Here is a 22684-nt window from a genome sequence, read left to right on the forward strand (position 1 = left end):
TCTTCTCCGTGTCGGTTTATCACAACTATCACTCCTGCTATCAGAGGACCTGACTGAGAGAAATAAATCGGTCTGGAAATCCACACATTCTCGGTTTGGATTTGTCTGAGCTGCAAGCACTCGAGGTGTGCTTTTAAACGGTGTTGATTCGGTTCCAAAGCTTTGTGTGTGCTGCCCCAAGACACCAGCACCCTTCCACCAGAGGGAGGTGAGGGCACAAGCACTCAGCTCCCAGACTGCTTCGAGCACTGCTGTGGGTCTGCAGAACTGCAGCAGACAAGCCAGAACTCTGCATCTCAGCATCTGGTATATACTGATCCTGGTGTCTGAGCTTGTGGTTTTGGGGTTTTTGCAGCCTCTGATCAGGGCAGCTGCAGGTCAAGGCTTCTGAGAAGCGCCCAGGCACTGGTTCCCAGAGATGCGTGCGTGGGAGCACTCGCTCAGCTTGGCTAGCATTTATCATCCTGCTGTGTGTTCCGAGTGAGCTGTGCCTGGAACAAAAGTACCGTTTTGTTGAGACCATTGACTTGACGAAGGCTGTAGTTAAGGACAAGACCAATTTCCTCTGGTTCTTGAGTTCAAGAACTGTAAATTCTTGGAAGGTCAGTAAACTTCACTGCTCTTCTTACTTTAGCTCGTATGTATAACGAAGTCTTGCTAAAGCAACTTGGGAGGGAATACATGGGTATAATGGCAGCTGTGGGCATGGCTGTCCTGCTCTGGACAGGAATACGCTGCTGGTATACGTTCCTTCATCTGTCACCTCCTCTTGTGTACCTTGTGGGAGTACTGCCAAGATTTTTAGAAGGTGAGTGGCTTATTTGCTATCACCAGGCTGCTCTAAAACTGCTGCGGTAATGAGCTGCAAGGTGCTCGGGGTCTGGTTAGTGTTCAGTTTGTCACTGAAATGTCCGGCCCAGATAAACCAGCTCTCTTCTGGGACTTCAGTTAGCAGACGAGTTTCTGCTCCCTTCTCCTGGAGCAAGCTGATTTTTACATTTTCTAATGTATTTCTCTGCTAAACCCAAACCTTTTTTCTACTCTGAAGATCTTTTCCTTCTACAACATTAATCAAACCATGTCGTGGTAGCTTGTGATGAGCTCATTAGATCAGGCGTCAGATTGCCTGGTACGTGGTTTTCTTACAGATATACTTTCACCCTCCTAAATCACATTTGTGGTATCCTTTATAGCTTTATATTCTTCTGCCATCTTATAAAATAGTCACCCGTCTTTTATTGATCTAGTTAATAGAACTGGTCTCATGGTCTCTTACTAACTTGTAGCTAAAGGAACTCACTAACCCAGCTCTGCAATAGCTGTCATTAGCCACTCTTCGTGTCACTGCGTCACACCTTTTTCCTCTGCCTTTCTGCCCTCAGATGTGGTTTTAGTAACACAGCTGCCTATTCTGGGCTCCGTTTTCTGCTTGACTGCATTCCTCCGTGCTGCTTCACGCACCTTGGGCTCAGCAGCTGCTCGGAGCAGAGGAAGTCCCACGGCACGACAGTGGAGGTGGGGAGAGGTTCCTGTACTGCTGCCATGAGGCATGGAGGAGAGAATGTGCTGGTCTTGTGTCAGGCTGAGATCAAAACTTCACAGGCAGGGGGTGTTTTGTGCCCATTGCTCTTGGCCTGCTGTTCGGGCTGGGCTTCTTGATCATTGGAGGGAGAGAATGAGCAGCAGCTGCTGATACCCCATTGTTTTTTTGTAATGATACCTGTATGAACATCTAGTTTGCACACCAAATTTAACAGAGCAGAACGTCAGCTTCCTGTGAGACCCTTTCCTTCGGAGCAAGTTGCAAGGGGGGAGCTGTAACAGGTACCGGACCTTGCTGAAGATCACACGAGGCAGCAGGAAAGTTGTAATAAACCCAGGTTCTCTTGAATCCTCATCTTGTACCTTTCGCAGTAGGCCAGTGTAGTTTAATTTAAATGCGTTAATTAATAATCTGGAGAAGAGGGGTAGTCAGTAGCATCTCAGGCACTACTGATGTGGATGTGGTTCTAGACAGCGGGGTGGATGTTTCTCTCATTTTTCCGAGGTGGTGCAGGAGCTCTCCGTGCGCTGCACCGTTGGCTCACGAGGCGCCATGTAAAGCAGCTCGTATTCAAAGCAGGGCCTTGCAAAGCATGAATGACCCTAAGCGTGTTCTCCTTGGGGACCTGGGGCAGCTGTTCAGTTCACAAGGTGATGCTTGAGCTCTTCGCAAGTGCTCTGGATGGAAAAATAAAAATAAAAAAAAATTAAAAAAAAAAAGCCCTTCCTATTTCTGTTGCAAAGAGGGACTTGCACCTCATCCTCAGAAAACACTTTCAAGCAGCTTTCTGGAGTCATATTTTCATGTGCATTCGCTTTTAAGTTTAAGAAAGCTTTTTCTTTGTAAGATGCAGTCCAACCGCTTCCTCATTCCCCTGGCTGCTTTCTATCCCCCTTCCCTTTGCACCTTTGCAAGTGGCCGGGGCTGACACCCAGCTGCAGGGCCCTGGAGGTGCTGGGACGCAGCTGCCCTGGGGCTGGTGCCAGCCTCCTGCCTCGGGGCATGGCCTTGGGCTTTCTGTAGCAGGGGCACAGCGCCCTGACACCAGCAATCCCAGCACTGAGAGGCTCATAACTGCGATTAACCTCCCGAAAAGCATTCTGTTACTCTAAGAGGAGGCGTGAGAAACAGTAAAGAAGCTCAACATTTATTCGAGTGACTGCCTTCAGCAAAAGCCACTGCGCATGGGCACCAGCTGGGTCCTTGCCTCAGCTTCCACCAGCAGCATCTCCTCCGGCATCGACGGGCCTCCAGTGCAGCCCCCGGAGCTCTTTGTAAGCATACCAATTTCTGGGTTATTTATTTATTTAAGCTCTGGCTTCAGGTCTGTGATCACCCCTGTAGTTGCTTCAGCTCGTGGGGAGCAGCAGCTGGCTGTGTGCTCCTTAAAAAATACGCTTGGGCCCGCCGAGCTCTCGGGAGGGAGGTCTGCAGTTTGTAATTCCAGGCCGGAGCCGTTGCCTTTTCCCACTAGCTGATGGTGTTGGTGTTTTCGGGAGTCAGCTGAGGCCAAAACGCCTAAATGAGCTGGAAACTCCCAGCACAAAGCTCCTCCTCCCTGCCCTGCTGCAGCCTTGCTCCTCTGCTGTCCTGTGCTGCCCGCGTCCGGCTGAGCTCTGCAAGTAGGTGCTTGGGGGAAGGTTTTGGGGTCAGGGCTCGTGGGCTCCGTGTGGGCATTGCCCACGCACATCCCCCGGGAGGAGCACGTGGGTGGGATTCAGTGCTGGAAGCGAGAAAACTTTCCTGTTCCAGGAAAAGTTTTAGGTAGTTTTCCAGGAGAAAATCCCTTCCAAGGTATGGGGATCTTTAGGCTTTAAAAGTGTAAAAACAAAGAGCCAGCCCTTTGGGAGGGAAGGACTGGAAAGGTTTCAGGAAATGTTTCAGGCTTCTCGCAGCACAGAGCTCCCCGATCCTTTTTTCAGCCGAGTTTTCTCAGCGCACTTCCCAAAACAGCTCGTGTCTGAAAGAAGGAGGGGATCCCTAAATAGGAAGCCCTGTGCTGGAACACGAACCTGTTAACAGGGACGGGTTAATCGTGGCCTAATTTCTCAGCCTTCCACCTCTGTAATCCTTCCGATGCCGGGACCTTCACCGCTGGCTGGGCTCCGTGTCCCGCTCGGTGGCTGAGCTCTGCTCCCAGGCTCCCCTTCCACGCCCGCCCTGAACGGCGGCTTCTCGCAAAACCAGTGCGGGACTGACCAAACCCAGATTTTTTCCTTTAAAAAAATAACGAAGCTGCCACCCAGCCGGCGTCTCCTGTTCTGGCAGCTCCCGCTAACGGACACGTCGGAGCCCAGCTGGGGAAAAAGCTGCGCAAACAGCAAAATGTCGGCACGGGGGGAGCGGGGCCCGGGCAGGGGGCGGCAGGGGCCCGGGAAGGAGCAGTGAGGAGCGGGGGCAGCCTCGGCTCAGCGGTGCTGGGAGAGCCGGGATGGGGCCGTGGTTCTCTGCTGGCATCAGGAGTGGTTTTGGGGCAGGGTATGTGGCCGGGTTGCCCAGAAGAGGAAGGGAGAAGGCAGCGGGGCTGTGGAAGGGGAGTGTGGGTGCAGATGGAGCCTCGCCCGCAGCCGTTCTCAGCACCGAGCTGCAGCTGAATCGTCTGCGGGTTTGGGGTGGGGGCTGCGACGTTAAGGAAGGGAAATGGAAGCTGCTTGGTGCGGGGTGGTTGCTCTGGGTTTGTTTGCCGTGGAGCTGCTGCAAACAGCAGCGCGGGGGCTGAGGAAGCAAACGGAGGCCAGGAAACCTCCAGCCTCCGTCCTCCAGCCTCCGTCGATCCACGTCTAACACAAACGCGCCGGCTCCTTCCGACAGAAAATCGGCAGCCGCCTCCTCTCGCATCACGAGACGCGAGCTCAGGGCCGGCGTTTTCGTCCTGCAATTGATGTTTTTGGGGATGTTTGCAAATAGCTGCTGAGGAAGCGCCGCAGCGCTCGGCACCCCGGGGAGGGCGGCGGAGGCTCGCGCCGTGGGAGGTGATGCAAAGCGAGCACCGTGTAGCAACTTCCCGTCAGCAGGGGCTGGTCCACGGACTTCGTCTTCTCAGCCAAGTGTCACACTGTCTTGTCACGCACACTGCGGTGGCGCGGGGGACATCTCGTGTCCCCTGCCAGCCCCACTGTCCCCAGGGAGCTGAGGCTCCGCTCTCGTCCTGCAGGTGCCGGCAGGGGGATGCCCGCTTGAGCCCGAGCCATGTCCAGGTACCTGAAGCACTTCACGGTGGTGGGGGACGACCCCGTGCAGTGGAGCAACGACTATCAGAAATGGGAGGAGGAGGAAGAGGAGCATGGGGGGAAGCAGACGGACTCGGAGATCAAACTGGAGCCCTCCCGGAGCCAGGTCTCCTTCCAGGATGTGATGAAGAAGCTCTTCAGCTCGCGCAGGTTTCAGGTGAGGCAGAACAAGCACGGGCAAAAGGGAAACGAAGGTGAGGCTTGGCCCAAAGGTGCCCATGAGAGCAGAACCGATACAGCGTGAGGCCAAGGGCTGGGAATGGTGCTGAGCTCATGAGTGCCATGCACTGGAGTGAGTGCAGATGTCCCCTGAGCGGCAACAAGCCTCGTGGTGGCACAGGGACACAGGGCAGGGTCCAGCCAGGTCCCCTGGGGAGACACATGCAGGGCAAGGGGGGCTTTTGGGGATGTTTTGCTGAAGGCAGTTGGCTCGTCGTTGCCGGGAGGGATTCATGTCAGTTCTTTGCCAACAGATCGTTATTGTCTGCTTGGTCATTGTGGACGCCTTGCTGGTCCTCGGGGAATTGCTTATGGACTTGAAGATCATCCACCCGGACAAACATCACATAGCCCCAAGGGTAAAGTGCAAGGAAGAGGCGATGGGAGCTGCTATTTCCCTCTCTTTGGTGGTCCAAAGCCTGCTGGGGGGCCCTGGAGAGGTGCTTCCAGCCTGCCCTGCTCACAGACAGGTGGGAAGGGGTTCCTAGCCCTAAACCTGTCCTCTCTTTTCCCAGGTCTTTCACTACCTCTCCCTTTCCATTTTAACCATCTTCCTGGTTGAAGTGGGCTTTAAAATCTTCGTCTACGGCCGGGAGTTCTTCCACCACAAGTTCGAAGTGCTGGACGGCGTCGTCGTCATCGTGTCGTTCATCCTCGACATCGTCCTCCTCTTCCGGGAGCACGAGTTTGAAGCTGTCGGGCTCCTGATCCTGCTGCGGCTGTGGCGCGTGGCCAGGATCATCAATGGTAGGCACACGGCGGCGGCCGGGGCGCGTGGGCTGGGTCTGTCTGAATTACCCGGGCTCACCTTTCCATTCCCCTCTCAAAAGAAGAAAGCAGGGCTCAGTTCTCCCAGCGAACTCTGGGTTTTCCCTGTGTGTTTTTCACTGCTGGAGCATGGCCTCGGTGGGGCTGTGACTTCTCCGGAGCAGCAGCAACCTGCTGCTTGCGTGGGCGCGATGCCTCGGTGACGGGCTCGCGGAGAGCCCCTGCTTGAACCCAGCAGTGCGTTCCCCTACGAGTACCCAGACGCCGTTCCTGCATCGCTCCCTCCGGAAGGGGGATGACGCACACCGTGCCTTTGTGTCGTAGGCTCCTCTTGGCTGTGTTTGAACGGGGAGCAAGGTGAACTTCTGTGGCAGAGCGTGGGTTGGAGCGCTCTGACGTTCTGCTGCGGCTGTCATCCCCCCCAGGGATGCTGGAAGGAACGTCCTGATCTTACTCCGGGTCTTCCTCGCTTGGATTCAAAGAGCTCTGTAATGATAGGAATACAAAATGTCCCCAAATCAGGCTTTGCTGTTGTAATTGGGAATGGTTGTAGATAGTTGTGAATTCAGACACTTCTGAATTTTCTGTAGCTGGAACCGTGCCTTACCTTCTATGAAAAGTTGCTTGGGGGGGGTTAAAAAAATAATGTGGCTATGAGATTATCCCTAATTCCTGCATAAAAGCGCAGCCCAAGTATAGCCCTGAGCCCTTTCTTTGGAGAAATGAGCCCCCAACCTGCAGGCCTGCTGCCTGTGGCACTGGAAACCCAGGCAGGTGTTTCCTTCTGGTGCCCGCTTGAACGCGTGTTGTTCTGTAAACAGCCAGAGGAGAGCTGTCAGGTAGGAGGAACGCGCTGTTCTTGATGCTCTTTCCAAGCGATTTTTTTTTTTCCCCCCTCAGAAAAGGGTGGGAAGAAATTGCTTTCACTGTGGGAGTCGAGTTCACGTGTCATAACCTAGCAGTAAGGCGGGAGAGAAAGTGACACCTCCACCGCAGTGAAGCTGCACTGCCCTTGCTGCAGAGCTGCACAAGGTGAAGCCAAAGCCGTAGGGGCCCGGTGAGGAGCGGGTTGGAGGGGTGCGATGTCCCCGTGCCCCCCGTGGAGCCTCAGCCCTTCGCTGAGCCGTGCTCTGCTGTTGGAGCAGGTCCCCGCTACGTGAAACCTGCCAAAACGCGGCCCCTTGCTGCAACAAAGCCGCCGGTTACATCCCCCCTGGCTCTACCAAGGGAGAAAATTCAGATTCAGGGTTTGAATGACAGTTTGAGTGATTAATTCAGCTCTGAGGCCAGACTGCCTCTTCCCAGCAGGGTATCGGTATCCGAATCCCTGGGGTGGCTAATTTAAAAACCTCCTCATTAAGGAAAGCACTTGGGAAAGGTGGTTTAAAGAAAACAGAACGAGAGCTCGAGAGGAACAAGGTTAACTCCTTGAGCACAGACCCTGTGTACCGCTAACCTCCTGCTAGTGGCTGTTCTACATTGTAAAATGAATCCTCTGGGAACTGTCTCACAGGTATAATTTTATCCGTAAAGACCCGCTCTGAACAACAAGTGTCCAAGCTAAAGCAAGCAAACCTGAAACTTGTGACAAAGGTGGAACAACTGGAGCACAGCTGTGCAGAGAAGGTAAGAAAACGCTTTTAATTTAACCACAATTTACCTGCCAGCTGCTCTTAAGGACAAGCTGACCTGAGATCCTTTTGCAAGCTTGTTGCTCTCAGCTTGGTTTCCTCATCAGCAAGTTGTGGGGTAAGCCAGGCCGAGGAACCGCAGCCTTGCCTGGCCTGCCTGTGCTTCCCTCAGCTGCTTCTGTTGCAAAGGAATGACGGCTACCTCTGTCCTACTTTAGCCAGGTTGTCCTGTTTTGCTGCAGTGAAACACGCTTCAGCAATGCGAAGATCTGTGGGAACTTGGGAAACGATTTTAAGGTCAGAACTATATTAATGTTAAAACTTTTGTCTCCAACAGGAGCGAGAAATTGAGAGGCTTAACAAGATACTAAAACAGCACGGACTCACCAGTGCACAAAAATAGGAGGCCGGTTTTCCAAGGCAGGGAAGTCTGCGAGTGCAGTGTTGAAACAGAAACATACCAGTTTGACCTGAAAGGTTTTCCTATCTGCTTGCTTTCTCTTGTACAGCACTGTCTATAAATGTTTTCTATCTGACCACGCTTTGATTAGATGTTGGGATTGCAAAAACAGCTTTACTGGAAAATTAAACACACACACTCCCAGTAAACAGTGATTTCATAAGACCTTTTTTTGTACAGTTGTACAGTAAAAAATGCAAAATAATTTAATAAAAACACATCTTTACAAGCTATACATCTAGGAAGTACCACTCATTTCAAGTAGTTCCTTTTTTGTGTGTGTGTGTGATAAGGTTCTTTGTAACATCTTGTAGAAACTTGTAGTACACGTGACATGAATCCGGACTTAAAAGGTCGCTTCTCCACCAGCTGCCTGTTCATCGCTACGTCTCTTCTTTGCCAGCCATTCGTTTCATGTTGTTGGTAGTTTCCTCATTTCTGTTGATGCTTCTGCCACTTCATTATTTATAAAACGTTCATTTCCAAAAATACCAACAGACCACTCCTTTAGCTGACAGTCAAATCAGCACCAAAATAGAGGCAAACGCATGCCATCTTACGTCAAACAATGCTTGATTCTCAACAGCAGATCTGAATTTTGATACTGTATTATTTCTTTTTCCATTTGTGTGTTCATCTGCAGCCTGCTGAGCTACAAAGTCATCTCCTTCCACAGCTCATAAATCAACACATTAAAAGAATTAGAATATGTAAGAACAGATGTAGGTAAGTAGACTGCTGGGAACAGTTAAGATTCCAGAAAAAAAAATAAATTAGGAAACAAATTCTAAAGGACTGGGCTGATATTTGAACACAATGTGAACTTTTCCAGGTACTAGAAAGTTTTAGAGTTGAAGAGTGAGATTCAGAGAGTGGGGATTTCAAAAGGTGTTGACTGTAGCAGGCAGCTCCAATTGATTCCAGCCAGTGCCAGCTGGAAGGGTCACTGAGCTCTTCTGAAAGCATCACTTAACTGTTCAGATTTTTAAAAGAAAGGCAATTAATTAGTGGTTTGGGGAAAATAGCTAGAAATATGTGGCTTATTCATCTATGGAAATAGATAAAGCAGAGGCCTTATCTAATAGCACATGATTACTTTAATTAACAATTTAGCTGTGCTGTTTGCAGAATAATGAAGCCTCGCTTCCTACGGAGCTGTGCTGTGTCCCTGTGCTCTTCCCTCCTCTGCCTGCGTGCAGGTAGCTTGGACTGGCACTAGGTCAGAGCACCCAGCGTGATGGGAGGCTGATGGCTGTATGTGCACTGACTGGCCAGCCTGTAGCCACCATCAGGTCATCCTGCAACCTTCTTCCTCTCAGCAGAAGCATAATTTGGGAACTTTCTACTAATTCCTTCTTTTTGTTGTTGTTGTCCTCCCCTCTTCTCCCCTCCCCAGAAGCTTTTGAGAACCCTTACAAGTGCTCACCCTTTCTCTCTTGGCCATTTTTGACCCAGCGTGCCTATAATTTGGAAGAAACTGATGGGCCAACACAGTGACTGGATAAACCTCACTTCTTTAAAAAACGGATTAAAAATCAGAAAAAGCAGAAATGCAGCTTTTTTTGGTTTCCCTTTTTTTTTTTTTTTCCATGGACACTTACCTTAGACAAATGGAAAGAAAAAATCAAAAGGTAATTTGGTATTAATGGTGGGCCAAGCTTTATAGCCTGGCTCTGCAGGTGAAGAAATATCCGTGAAGACAACAGAGCTTAGTATAGGAATAGTCCTTTCCCTTCCTGAGGGAAGCTGCAATGAAAACACAAATGGGCATTAGCTTCACTCTTCTCTTTATGTGACTGCTTTGTTGAAACCGGGTCATATTTTTTTGCTGTTATTTGTAATAGGAAAAATTTGTAATTTTTTTCATGTATAGTTTCACATTCTTTTCATGACTGATATATAAATTTTATTGAGAATTATGTTTTGGCAAACAGCCCACAGTTGTGTTCTAATTACAACAGAAACTGTTAGGTACAATCTATTCTAATATGAAGTGTTACTTTTAGATAAAGAGATTAACTGGGTCACTGTTGCACAGCTGATAGCTCAGCAAAACAAGCCATTCTTTTTATCTTGAATCTTGTAATTTATTTACATACCTGCTTCAGTGTGGTGGTAGTGGTTGTTGCTGTAACGTTTACTATTCTGGCTTGTGGATTGACGAGGGATCCGTATTTAGTCCACTTCACTTCTATTTCAAGTGATACTGGTATTTGGCAGGAGCTCTGAAAAGTGTTATAAATTCTCTCATTGTCTGACTTGTACAGGAGTAACCGCATTACTTATTCATCTTATTAAATTGGCAGAATGCCCCCAGAAAGCCTACTCCAGGAGGTTACCAGAGCTCCTAAGCCACTGCCTCTGAAGGCAGCGCGCGTGTTTACAGCCTTGGCCCTGGGGTGTCCCTGAAGTTTCACCATAGGCGACCAACTGACTGTAACTGCACGTGAGGCAGGATTGTTCTACACTAGGAGCTCAGGACTTTGGCTCTTAGTGACGGGGCTGAGCTGGCTCGTTTTAGCAGGAAGGCTTCTCTAAAAGAGATGACATTTCAGTAATGCCATTGGGACAGGAGAATACCTTTAACTCCGCCAAGACAATCTTGAAGCCTACAACCTTAAATATGTTTAGATACTTCTTTTTGAACTGTCAACTTTCTGTTTACAGAAATCATTTGCTGTTTAGCTGCAAAAACATGCAGGAAACCTCTACGCAAGCTGTCATGTAAGGGGTATTCAGCCTACTCTAACCAGCACTTCAACTCTCCCTCTACAGCAATAGTAAAATTCCTCACTTTTGATTACTGCAGGAGGATTGTCCCCCATTTTATTTCTACATTTTTTTCCTGTAGGTCTGAGAAGCCTAAGCTGATCGTGCAGTAGATGTACAGATCCTAGGAGAGAGGACAGTAAGAGTGATGGAGGGGGGAGGACAGTTAACATTCACCTGTTCTGAGTTTTGGAGGTGAATTATTGGCACCCAGTCATGCACATTCTCAGCTTGAGAATTTCCAAATGAGGCCACGTATTCAGGAAAGCTTTGTCCCTTCAGTAAATCTAGGAGGGCCTGAGTCAAGGGCTGGCATTTCACAGCTGCTGTAATTCTTCCAGGAGGAAAAAAAAAAAAAAAAGTTAAAGCAAAATCCATTGGTTTGGCACAGTAGTAATTCCTCCTTGCTGTCACGCACTGTTCAGACTTTCTGGCTACAGTTGCTAATGTACACAATCTTTTCAAGAGAAAGAACACTGTTAATTAAATGACGTTTCTTATAATTAAGTACTCCTACAGCTGTATGAATGTCCCAGGATCTGAACAGATCCTAATGGGGCTAAAAGCACTGAATCAAGAGAAGAAAAAAAAAAAAGTCCTCTTACCGTAACTTACAGCCTGATATCATGTTGTAACCAAACAGCACCGGGGTTCTGCCCCCCTGTGCTGTGAGGCAGTCCTGGTTGGATGTACTTTGCAGAATGGTGAGTTGGCCATATGCGTTGGTACTCTGAATGATGCCAGATGTAACGCACAGTTAAAGGGAAATTCACTACTTGATGTGTATCATGAAGAAAGAATCCATAGTCAGATCCTTAAAATATATCTGAAAATGTATCTGAAAATGCTGTAATAGCTGAAGGCTCCTCTTACAATGTGAAGAAGCACTAGAGTGCATAATGAAGGTCAAAATCTACTTCACAGCCAAAAAGCTTTTTTTGTAAAGAACAGATAAAATTTATAGATGTCCATGCTAGAAAGTCTTTGTGAAGATAGACCACAACAAGTGATGAAAGCAAAACTGCAATGGGGAAAGGATATTTCTGTGGCTTGAAACCTGCTCTTACAGGCAGTCCAGCAACATAACCAGGGTTGCCACTGAGAGGAACTGGCTTTGTATTTACCTGCAACACAGATTTACAGTATTAGTTCTTACCCTGTACTGAAACGCTTGGAAAACACAGAAATATCGCAGTTATCTTAGGGTTATTAATTGTCTTGAACAATGACAGGAGGAAAACCTCTGTAAGATTGCAGCAGTTCTCTAATACTGGGGCAGGCTTTGCTTTTACTGGATACACTTGTGCAGAATCACAAGATGACTCTTCTAAAAGTGTAAAAATAACTTTGGAGGCCTTTAATGCCCAGTTCTGAAATGCTGCCTCATTGATGTAGCCAAGGCAAGTTACATTTTACCTTGCTGCTAACAATTGTTCTGATTCAAGTTTAATAAGTTTTGTAATTAAATGTCTTTCAACAAGTCATCCATAACATCTCTAGCAGTTACCTGAGTAAAGCTGATTTCAAAGCTCTGTTGTACTGAAAGTGCTTCTTTGTTAATTGCCCCCAAGACAAAAGAAGCAGCTGCTTCTATTATTTCTCCTGCATCTGTGTATGTAATATGATAACTCACCTGAAAATTAAACATTTTAGATATTAATTAGAACAAGTAGATAAGAGTATGAAACTAGAATAAAGGAATTTAAAACTATGTAAGTATTGTTTTCTTTCTTCCTTGCTTGAGAGACACTCAAAGGCATTGTAGAGATGTACTGTATCCTCAGCTGCAGTAAGGATGGGCCCAGAAAACCAGAGGAATTGAACAGGAGGAGCTTTCCCCTAAAAATGAAGAAGCATGGGTTGGAAATACTGCTTATTTATCCTATTTTGCAAGTCATTGCCTGCCTGCGGAGGGAGACAGTTTCAAGACCACAAAAAAAGCTGTGGTCTGATCATGACAACACTAGCACATAAGTTAGTAGCCGTGTTGGCACATTTACGTGTAGAGGACATGACTGTTACCAAATCAAGCTGCAGATTAACAGTGGTCAAAAGCAGATCTAAGGTTGGAGCCTCTTCAAAACTGACTTCTTCCAGGTAGAATCCTAACGTTCATCTACTTAAGATAAAAGATGAGATACTTTGCACTGTGTTCTCCTCTGTCTCTGCCACCACTGTGCCTTGTCATCTTCTCCCAAGCATAATGTAGATTCTAACTCATTGTCTGTTATGTCATATCCATAGAGCAGTAATAGTAAAGGATTTCATCCTCTGCACATTATGTTGTATATAGTTATTATTTGGTTGCAAAACACATTCTTTTATCCCAAAGTCAGTGTTTCCCCTGTGAATGTTTGCTTTGGAGATGTCACAATATATGGAAACTGCAAGGCCTCTCTCATGTCTTTGAAATTTGTGAATCAGAAGTGATTTGATGCACACATGCTTTCCATTAAACAAAAGGGAGAAAAAGAAATGTTGTACCCACCCCAAGAACGACATTCATGCACAGTTCATCCAAAATCATGGGGTGCCTGAGGACATCCTTACTGTTAAGTAAAGTCCGCATTCCATTCAGAGACTGAATGACTACAGACTGCACAGTAATATTAACCTGAAAAACAAATTCATGTAATTTCTGAGTATTATGTTTAATTATTTTTGTCTTTTTCTGTATCATTTTATTTGTGACTGTTCTGCAGGGACAGCAGTTAAAAATCCTTTGAGCAACTGCTATGTTACATGTATCGCTGAAGTTTCTACAACAAAAGATTCTATTTTTAAGCAACTAAAATTAGCTAATAGAGTTGTATATGGGGGCAATGCGTCAGGCTTAAGTGTCTGCAGATAGCATATTATCTTGCTGGTAGCATATTATCTTGGAGTTGCTCAGTATCATTACTGATTTGAAAATGCAGCAATTGTGCCCTAAGACCTGTGTAGGGGATTTTCACTTTATTTTTTGATGTAAAGATTAAGGCTAAAGTCACTGTTCTGATGAAGTCAGTGAAAAACTCCCACTGACTATAATAGAACAAGAATTTTACCCCCAGCTGTTCCAACTAAGTTAGAAAGATACTTACCATCTGACTTGATTTGGGCACCTAGAGGACAATAAAAGAACAATTTCAAACAATAGCAAAGGTATGAACTATTACAAGTAGCAGTTAAGGCTTAATTGCTTTGCCTGTTTAACTCTCTATCATTGCAATGAGTTTTGCATAGTGAAAGTCACTGGATATACACTACAGTATTCAGACAGTGTGAAAATAACTGCTATTTGGGGCTATCATGCAAAATCTTAACAGTCCAAACTTCTTCCCCTCACAGCAATGGGAAAATTTCATAGTGACTGCCATCCGTTTTGTACCAGGCCTAGCTTTGATACACTTCCAGCAAATATGCAGGGCGTTCAGTAAGTAGAAGACAAATCTAGTAGTTCCCCTTGAAACTCTGCAACTCAGAACTAAGAAATACTAGAAAAGTTTGCTTGCATCAGGAAGAAGAAAGGCAACTCAGTTTGGCATGACTGCTGCTGTGTATCATTTTGTTTGGCCTATTGAGGACGTCAGAGAACACTGTTCCTATTACAGATCTGTGCAAAAACACTTGTAACTATTCATAGACTGCCAATTTAGGAAATCTGCCAGGCTGTTCATACCCAAAGAAATGAAGAGCTTTTGTTGTCTCATTCTGATGGTAACGAGTCCATAATTTCATGGTCTCTAAGGAGAGAAATGAGAAGCAAGTCCTCCCATGTTGTTATATAGTGCGTGGTTATGCGCAGTTGCCCTGTTGGAAAATTTCCACCAAATTTTCATGGAAAGGCAGAAATGTCAGACCCAGGTCACCAATCAGGGTTACAAAATACCAACAGAGAGCACCATTTTGTTAAAGGTTTTACTTTAGTGGCTTCCCAGTGAGTGCTTGATTTCCACGTTTGGGAAGAGACCAAAAATTGCACTTTGACCATACTATCCACAGCATGAAGCATCACAAGGTTATGAGTATTTTGCTAGAGGTTTCCAACCACCTGAAATGCCTCTTGGGTCTGTTGGACACGCCAGGGAAGAGAACACGAATGAACTGCAACAACTACTGAGACCTTAATATCATTCAAGTTGGCCTAGCAGTAAGCATGGGTTCATAATTATGTTTTTTTTTTTTTCCTGAAAGGAACACCTGTATGAGTCCTCTCACCAGGGGCTCAACCCAGCAAGCCTCCCTGGGCTGAAATACTTCGCCATTTCTTTTGCCAGCAGCTCCACCTGCTGGCACTGGAAAGGCTCCCTGCTCTGCCCTGTGACCATCCTGTCCCCAAAATTAAATCACTTTTCTATTGACATCTTCAGCTCCTTTTCAGAAGGGGAGATGCCTTCAGAAAAGCTTTAGTGTCTCTTCGACCTTCTCCAGTTCTTGCACTTGATCCTCCAATGTCCAATGTATTTCAGACATAAATCTGCACTATATTAAGCTAGGACAGTAATTGGCAATCAGCAAGTGGGTAACACGTCATGTACTGTTCTAGTCAGGAAGGGAAATTAATCTTTTAATTAAAAACATTCAACTGCCTGGAGCTTATCCTGATGGATGTTCTTTTCTTTTCTGGTTCTGCAGCCACCAAAAACTCTTATGTTGGGTGCATATAGAAATTTTCAACACCCTTCTGAAGCAGGGTTTTATGCACCTCTTCCACAGCAGAATGATCAAAAGCTAAGATTTGTGAGCAACCGTTTGCTGTTTTCAATCATGTACTCAAATATGGGGAGAATGGTCCCACCTGTGAGTGTGAACTACTTAGTGGGCTTTACCTTACTATCAATAGCTTGGGAACCTGTGAAGAGACTGGAAGCTTACATAAGGTACTAATTAAATGAACGTAAATAATTGCATACATTAAAAACATTTTAATGGCAGAAAGTATGCTGTTTCTTTGTGACCTTCAGCTTCTGGAACTATCTGGAGCTACATGTATTAAGTTAAGGTATTATATAGCTCAATTTCAATTTTGCATACGTGTTTGTTGTGGGGTTTTTTGTTTGTTTGTTTTTGTCTTCCTCAACATCTGCATAGGGGACTTATGTATAAATATCATCCCCCAGTTCAAAAAAGAATGAAAAAGTAGGCTTAGCTTTGAAAAACAGCCAGAGACTGGATTTGGTAGTAGGTTGGATAAGAATAAGTCTGCTCTCAGAGGGATATAAGGTGAAAGTCCTTGAGAAGTGTAGGGGAGACCTATCACATACTAAGGCCACTGTTAAAAACTGAGGTGTGTAAGAAAGCTGTATCTGCAGAGGATTCAGCCTTACAGGTTCTTTAAGTACAAAGGTTTAAAACTCAGACTTGCTAGAACGACAAACCCTTGTAATAGGCTTCTTAGAAAAACTCAAACATGCATAAATACATAAAACTGCTGCCATTGCACTCTTAACTCAGTGACACAAGCTTGCATCTACAAGGCCGTTATTTTTGTTGGCTAAGCAAAGAAGAGCAAATGTTTCTGTTACCTCAGCATGAAGTAAAAACATTTCCAAAGATTTTCTGTATAAAAATTTGTTGCATAGAAAGATTTTTTTTTTCCTAATACCCAATTTACACATCCAGATGAAACATTGTTATCATTTAGGAAATATAAATTATGTAATTCTGGAGATGCAAAATACTATGCAATATTGACAGTCAAGTTATATGATTGTTTCTAAAAATACTTACTGCTAAAATGCTGGAGTTGATATAAAACAGCATACTGACTGCTTGAATATTGCCACATTTTCCCACACTTACTGATCTAATGCATTTTGTAGCCTGGTTTACTAAAAACCCTGGAAAAGAGTCACAAAATATTCATGAAGGGAAGTAAAGAGCAATTATGGAAAACACAAATAAAAAGTGATGTAAGAACATCAAATGAATGCAATAGTGAGAGGAAATGTAATTTCTATTGCAGATAAGGTTTTAGAGGAGCGATAAAGAATGACATTCAGGTTCTCCTGAAATACTGAGACAAACTATTACTTCTTAAAAACTTAATAATAGCTGCAAATTTATGATATCATTTCTGAGATATTAAGATCTTTTCTTTCAAAAGACTTCAGTTTTCCTACGCTCATTATCATTATTATACTATATTTAATAGTAACAGTGGGACTTGGAAAATGCAGTCTTTTCTTTTTGTTGTTATTTTTTTCCTCTATAGATTTTTCAAGAAACTGTAGAGTTTAAGTCTGACTTGAGTTGCATTCAGGCTGTGAAAGGAACGCCATTTTACCAAAGGGACATCTTACGAAGGTTGTCCAGTTAGGTCGTGCTTTGTGCGATACCCTCATGGTGTCACCCTTGTACTATTTTATTAAATCAATTAAGCCAAATAGGATGTTTTATTGTTGGATAAACTACCCATCAACAAGAGGTAGCAACCAGGGATTTACATACCTAACTGTGAATGTTTAATTTAGATGCAACACAACTTCCAAACTGTCTAAGAAACCATCCATAGACACAGCAGCTATTTGAATAATATTAATTCACAAATCTTTACCTGATTTACACTCGTGTGTGTGACTGTTCACTGACTGACTTCGCTCAAGTCAGAACAGAATATTCTAGAGCAAATAAACTAGAATTCAAATGCATTTTCCGACCTGCAGGGTTCGCATCAGAGCACCAAGAGGAGACAACAGGACTAGGCAGTCTTAGGAATCCATCCACTGTCTGTATAGGAACGCCATACTGCCAAATAAAATGACATGTTTAATAGTTGTATTTCAGTTCTTTGACTATTGCAGAGCATTTAGACGAATGACAAATCTGTATAACAGAAGTCCTTATTTCCACTGCATCTGTCAACATCATGTAACACTGTGCATCAATTCTTAAGCCACCAACAGCTTTTTGTTTACAATAGCAAAACAGCCATTTATTTTTCACAGATCTTAAAAATCTAGCTCACTTGTGAAGTAAGCCAAGACAAAATGTTACATTTATTTTTAATTTTCTGTATTTAAAGACCAAAATACAGTTTTTCTTTTTCAGAAGAACTGCAACTTTTTACAAGCAAATGCAAATAATGCTCACTTGGTCTTTTACGAAACAGTTTAATACTAATTGAACCAGATAGTTACGTACCTCATATCTGTAAGTTTCATTTGCATCAGAAGGATTTGGAGCATCTGAGTCCAGAGTCCAGCTCTCAGGTTCAGCACTGAAAGCAGCACTTCCAAACTTTTTAAACAGTTCATCAAAATTTTCAGGAGTAGGCATTTCAGGGGAAGGAAAGTACAGTGCTTGTTTATCTGCCAAAACATGTTAAAGATTGTGAAGACTTTTAGGGTAAAAGATACAGAACAGTATTTAGTAACAATTTTTCTCTCGGGAGTTGGTACAAATCCAGTGACAGAAAAATAAAAACACAACTTTTCTTTAATAGAAAAGCTAGAAAGTATCTTAATTTATCACTTCATCCTGATCCATGACAGCACAAACTTAAACTAAAGGAAAGAGTAAGTTCCTTTATTTCAAAATCAGTTTTTAAGGGATTTATTGGGGTTGGTAAAATTTCCTCAGCAAAGCAAAACAGTAATTTTTTAATTTTATTTTTTAAGGAAAATGTCACTTCTCAACCTCTGAATTGTCAAAAGAAAAACTAGGTGAAAAATTTTAACTAAGCTTCATTAGAGGCGGAAAACTTCCAACAGAAAACACAAAGAATCAGAGCATGAGACAGTTTCACAAATAAAAGTACTACAACATAAGGACTGCAAGCACAGAATAATCAATTTTCTGACAGAATTTTCTGACAGAAAATTTAGTTACTATTAATTTTTGTTTATTTCTGGTACTTAAAGAAATTATAGAAATAAATGCTTAAGGCTTAACATTGGCAACAACACTACTTACAGTTTGTAGCATGAATGCAGAAAACACTGGGATTGACATGGTCAATTAATTGAAATACCCTTTCCGGTGGATTTGCTTTAACATCAAGTGAATATACAGCAGCTTTCTGACTACAAAGGCGGCTATCACCTCTGCAAACAGCAATAAAAAAATCCGTGATACATTTGGAGTTGGTATTGACCGTATTTTAAAGCTATCTTTGTGTATTGAGGAAGCATCAAAAAAGCATTAATTTTTTAACACCATTTTTATAGCAGTTGTGTCTCCTTAGAAGGCTTATTTTATATGGAGTCGTTAGTGATTATTAAATAATAAAGAATTATGCGACATGTTTTATCTAGCAGAGGAAACTGAGCAGCAACAAGAAATAAGGTAAGAGACATACTGAGGGAAGAGAATAGCCTGACAGCAATAATATTAGAGCTACCATGGCAGGTTGGATGGGATGCAGATACCACAAATGAAGGGTGCACCATAGGCTAGGCAGCTCAGAAGCACTTTTATTTACACAGTGCAAGCAGGAAGGATGATCTTTAAGGTAGAATGATGGCATGTAGGCCAGAAAAAGGTAAGTTTCATGACTATTAGAATAATGTGCACCTTTGGGGTGAGGTCCTACTTGACATGCACATATGAGAAGCAGCAGTGTGAGAAGCAGGAAGGTGAAGGAACCAGTTCAGTCCAGGAAAAGTATTTGTGGATGTGCAGTAGGTTCAACAACACCCCAGAACTGCAACAGGCTGTACAATGAATGTGCCAGTTCATGCCCTGAAGTGTACTACGTGTTAAAAAAACACGGCATTTCATGGGAAACGGGTACTTAGGCAGAGTCAGAGCAGTTAAGGGCAGACACTGAGAAATAAATGACTTTTAGAAATGAGCTTTTAAGCACAGAGTTAAGTTTTTCTATGAGGCAAACCCTGGTTAGCAGAATCACATCCTACAACAAATGACCGTTTTCCTCAGTGTTTCAGATACCAGATAACCTCTGACTTGTGATCGGCCAAAACCCTTTCAGTGACTACCACAATTATGCAAATAAATCTAGATGTAAATACGGAGGTCGCAATACTTGCAGTCACTGGAAATTTTCATGCAAAATGAACATTTTACAGAAAAGACTTTTTGGGGAAAACCACAACTTCATTTCATGCCTTTCTAGCTGACAAAGACGGAACAGTCACCTAAGACAATTAAACTGTCATTCAGGGAGGCGTTGATTAGACCTTTCTGATATATATAAATGTCTATAAATGGGTAGAAGTAGTCATTGTGTGCAAGAACAATAAGAAATGGCAGTCTGCGATGACTGCTAATTCAAATTTCAAAGCACCGAGAATAAACCCCAGCACTCAGATTGGCATAATTTATGCCGAAGGTGGGTTGAAGAGCTGCACTTATTGTTCTGAGAAGTCGCCAAGAGATTTCACGTTAAGATTTTAAAGTGAGCTTTCTTCGTTCCTTTTTGAGAAGATGGAGTTGGGTTAAGGTGTTTTCAAATAAATTGTAAATAGCAAGGAAAGCATCGTGAGCATTACTTTATTGATATAATGTCACCTACATTTTACTGGTTTTAAAGATCAGCAGTGAGGCAGCAAGCTGGGACACTGGTCGCATGGCATCAGCTTTCCCAACTTCCAGACATTATATCGACAAAAGGCTGATGATGCATCATTTGCTCCCTAACAGAAGGCTTTAACAGCTAAGCAACCCCCCCACAACAATAGGACAGTGCAAGAAAAAAACAAGAAGCATGAATTTAGGAAAAAAAGGGAATGAGAAACTGGGCTGGGAGGCCAATTTGCTGCTCTGCCTGGCAGGGAACCAAAAGTTTATGGGTTTAGTGCTGCAGGGACTGGTGAAGGGTAGGTATGGGTTAGGATGGTGGGGCGTAGAGGGGCTGGGAATGTATAAGAGGAGAAGACAAAGCCTGTACAAATGCATGCAGCAAATAAAACAGGATTTTGGATTTCAGATAGCTGCTTATTCACTTACGTGACGATAGGAACTGAACACGTAGTAAAAAGACTGAAATCTGCTGCACTGCAGTCAGGGTCACAACAGCAATTTACATCACACTGTGCCACCAACAGATCACAAGTACACAGCTTGGCAACTGGAGGAAAGACTTAAATTAGAATTAGGACTGGAACTTTGCACACTACAGCACGTTCCCTAACACTTCCATTTGTCATCTTGCTTTATTTGGGACAACAGTCAAAAGTCTACATCTAAATTCATCTGATTTTCTTAAGTCATTTTTAAAAATCCTTTTCTGCCACTTAGCAAATCTATTAAGAGCAAAGTAAAATAAAAATAATAATGAAGAGCATACCAAAATCCGATGCTCTGAATTTTGTATTTGTATTTTACTTTTACTGAACTTTTTCGAGACTTGCTGTTGCATAATAAATCTAGATTTAAGAATACCAGAGAACATAGAAAACTGAGACCAGCACTCCACAGACTTTAAAAGAACGCTCATTTTCAAAATTACAGCTTCTATTTTAGCTTGACTATTGCCCATTTCTCTACAGCCTCCTGGATGCTCTCTGACCGTCTGAACAGTATCCAGGCAGTTCCTGGAATCTCTGAGGCTCTGACTGTTCTGTCAGCTGAGTTTAGCGCTGGAATTGTTGTATCACCTTGTAAACAAGAGAAGTTTAAACATGGATTAGATTGTGAGGCTGTATCTCTGAGATCAGGGATATAAGTCTCATTTCCCTAAGGAGGCATGCACTGGGGCATGTTTAATTTGGCAAGTAATCTAGGGAAATCGAGCTGATGACAACACCACCGGGAAGTCAGAAGTTAAATAAAAGTACACCTGCCAATCAGAAAACAGTGAGCAACACTTTCTGATGAAAAAAAAAAAAAAAAAAACAAGTGATTTATATTGTCACAGCACTACATATCTGCAGAGCCAGGACTGAATTTGGAGTCTTAGTGCAAACTGCTTGGTGCACCCAGCTTGGTGTGTGTGCAGAGCTCTCCACACACACGTGGGGTGAGCTTGGGGCTCCTCTGCGAGGTCAGGCTCTGCCCTGGAGGCTCTGAGCAGGGTGCCAGGCAGGCAGGCAAACCCACTGAGCCCTCAGTGTCAGCTTGTGGGACTGTGCGTGCTGTGATGACCCGAAAAGTGTGCAGGGGGTTGGCGATGCTGCCTTCCTGAGGGGGATCTGAGGCATGGCAGGAACGGGGTGCTGCTGACAGGGATGCTGAACAAACATCGGGAAGCTGCCGGGCAGGCTTCTCCCAGCCCCCTGAGGCTGCAGTGGGGGCCGGAGGGGAGCCGAGGGCCCAGGCCACGAGTGGGGCTTCCCTCAGGCCCAGGCCGGTGCTGAGCGGCCCCCGCCCCGCCGCGCACCCACCGTCCGTGACCGGGGCCGGCCTCCTGCGGAGCCGCTCCCCGGCGGCAGCGCGGTCCTCCGGTGGTGCCGGGGGCTCGGGGCTGGGCTCCTCTGCCCGGAGCGGCGGAGGCAGGAGGAGGAAGAAGAGGAGAAGGAGGAGGAAGGCCCCGGGCCTCAGCGCCGCCATCATGGCGGCAGCCGCTAGGCCGCCCCTAGCAACGGCGCGGTTGCTAGGGAGCGCGGGGCATCATGGGAGCGGCGCAGCATGGCGGAGCCAGCGCCCCGGCAGCCCCGGGGCATGGCGGGAGGGGGCGCCATAGCGGGGGGCGACGGGGGCAGGCCATGAGGGGAGCCCGCTAGAACCAAGCTGAGGGCAGTGGTGTAAAGTAAAGGAACTAAACGTAAACGAAGTACATAATTTGTGCAGAAATGCCACTGGAAGGCTGTATGAAAAAAAAAAAAAAAGTAGGGAATGGCCCCTTGTGAACTGTAAAATCCTATGGTTAGTATATTTTTGCAACTTTATTTCTAATAATCTGCTTTCCTTTAACTTCTGAAGTATTTATTTTTGAAAATGCCGTGGGACCTTTCAATTTGTAATGCTCAGTGTGCATGTTCATTAATTAGTCCTGTTAGTAACCGTGTAACATACACAGGCATTTTTATACTGATTTAATGGTAGGACAGATTGAATCAGAGTCATCAAATGACCAAAGTTCCTTCCAGTTACCTTACAGGTGTTAACATCCAGGCTTTGTTTCCAACTGGGGGAACTTTTTAAAACTTTCTGAAGTTTGTTATCCACATTATCTGATCAA

The 22684-nt window shown here is 44.8% G+C and overlaps 2 protein-coding genes across 4 annotated transcripts; one reads left to right on the forward strand and one right to left on the reverse strand.

Moving 5' to 3' along the window:
* Positions 1 to 2548: 2548 nt before the first annotated feature.
* On the forward strand, positions 2549 to 8104 carry HVCN1 (hydrogen voltage gated channel 1). 3 transcript variants are annotated; one of them, XM_082774048.1, is made up of 6 exons: positions 2549 to 2817; positions 4698 to 4930; positions 5247 to 5351; positions 5508 to 5739; positions 7274 to 7386; positions 7729 to 8103. In XM_082774048.1, the coding sequence occupies exons 2-6, from the start codon at positions 4733 to 4735 to the stop codon at positions 7792 to 7794; spliced, it is 714 nt and encodes a 237-aa protein (XP_082630174.1). In that variant the 5' UTR covers positions 2549 to 2817; positions 4698 to 4732; the 3' UTR covers positions 7795 to 8103. The 3 variants fall into 3 exon arrangements, with proteins under 3 accessions (XP_082630174.1, XP_082630173.1, XP_082630175.1); XM_082774047.1 differs by lacking the exon at positions 2549 to 2817 and adding an exon at positions 3041 to 3165 and having other exon boundaries at positions 7729 to 8102; XM_082774049.1 differs by lacking the exon at positions 2549 to 2817 and adding an exon at positions 4134 to 4515 and having other exon boundaries at positions 7729 to 8104.
* A 203-nt stretch (positions 8105 to 8307) lies between these two features.
* Positions 8308 to 22053, reverse strand: TCTN1 (tectonic family member 1; the record flags this gene model as incomplete). Its single annotated transcript, XM_082774403.1, has 15 exons — positions 8308 to 8824; positions 9453 to 9597; positions 9951 to 10076; positions 10798 to 10954; positions 11226 to 11364; positions 11660 to 11744; positions 12128 to 12253; positions 13109 to 13234; positions 13704 to 13724; positions 16333 to 16442; positions 17262 to 17349; positions 17746 to 17912; positions 18517 to 18647; positions 20512 to 20632; positions 21888 to 22053. 14 exons carry the CDS (start codon positions 22051 to 22053, stop codon positions 9454 to 9456), a joined length of 1707 nt encoding a protein of 568 aa, XP_082630529.1. The 3' UTR covers positions 8308 to 8824; position 9453.
* Positions 22054 to 22684: the final 631 nt, after the last annotated feature.

The sequence above is a fragment of the Aythya marila genome, assembly GCF_965140915.1.
Source record: "Aythya marila genome assembly, chromosome: 17".
NCBI classification, from domain to species: domain Eukaryota; kingdom Metazoa; phylum Chordata; class Aves; order Anseriformes; family Anatidae; genus Aythya; species Aythya marila.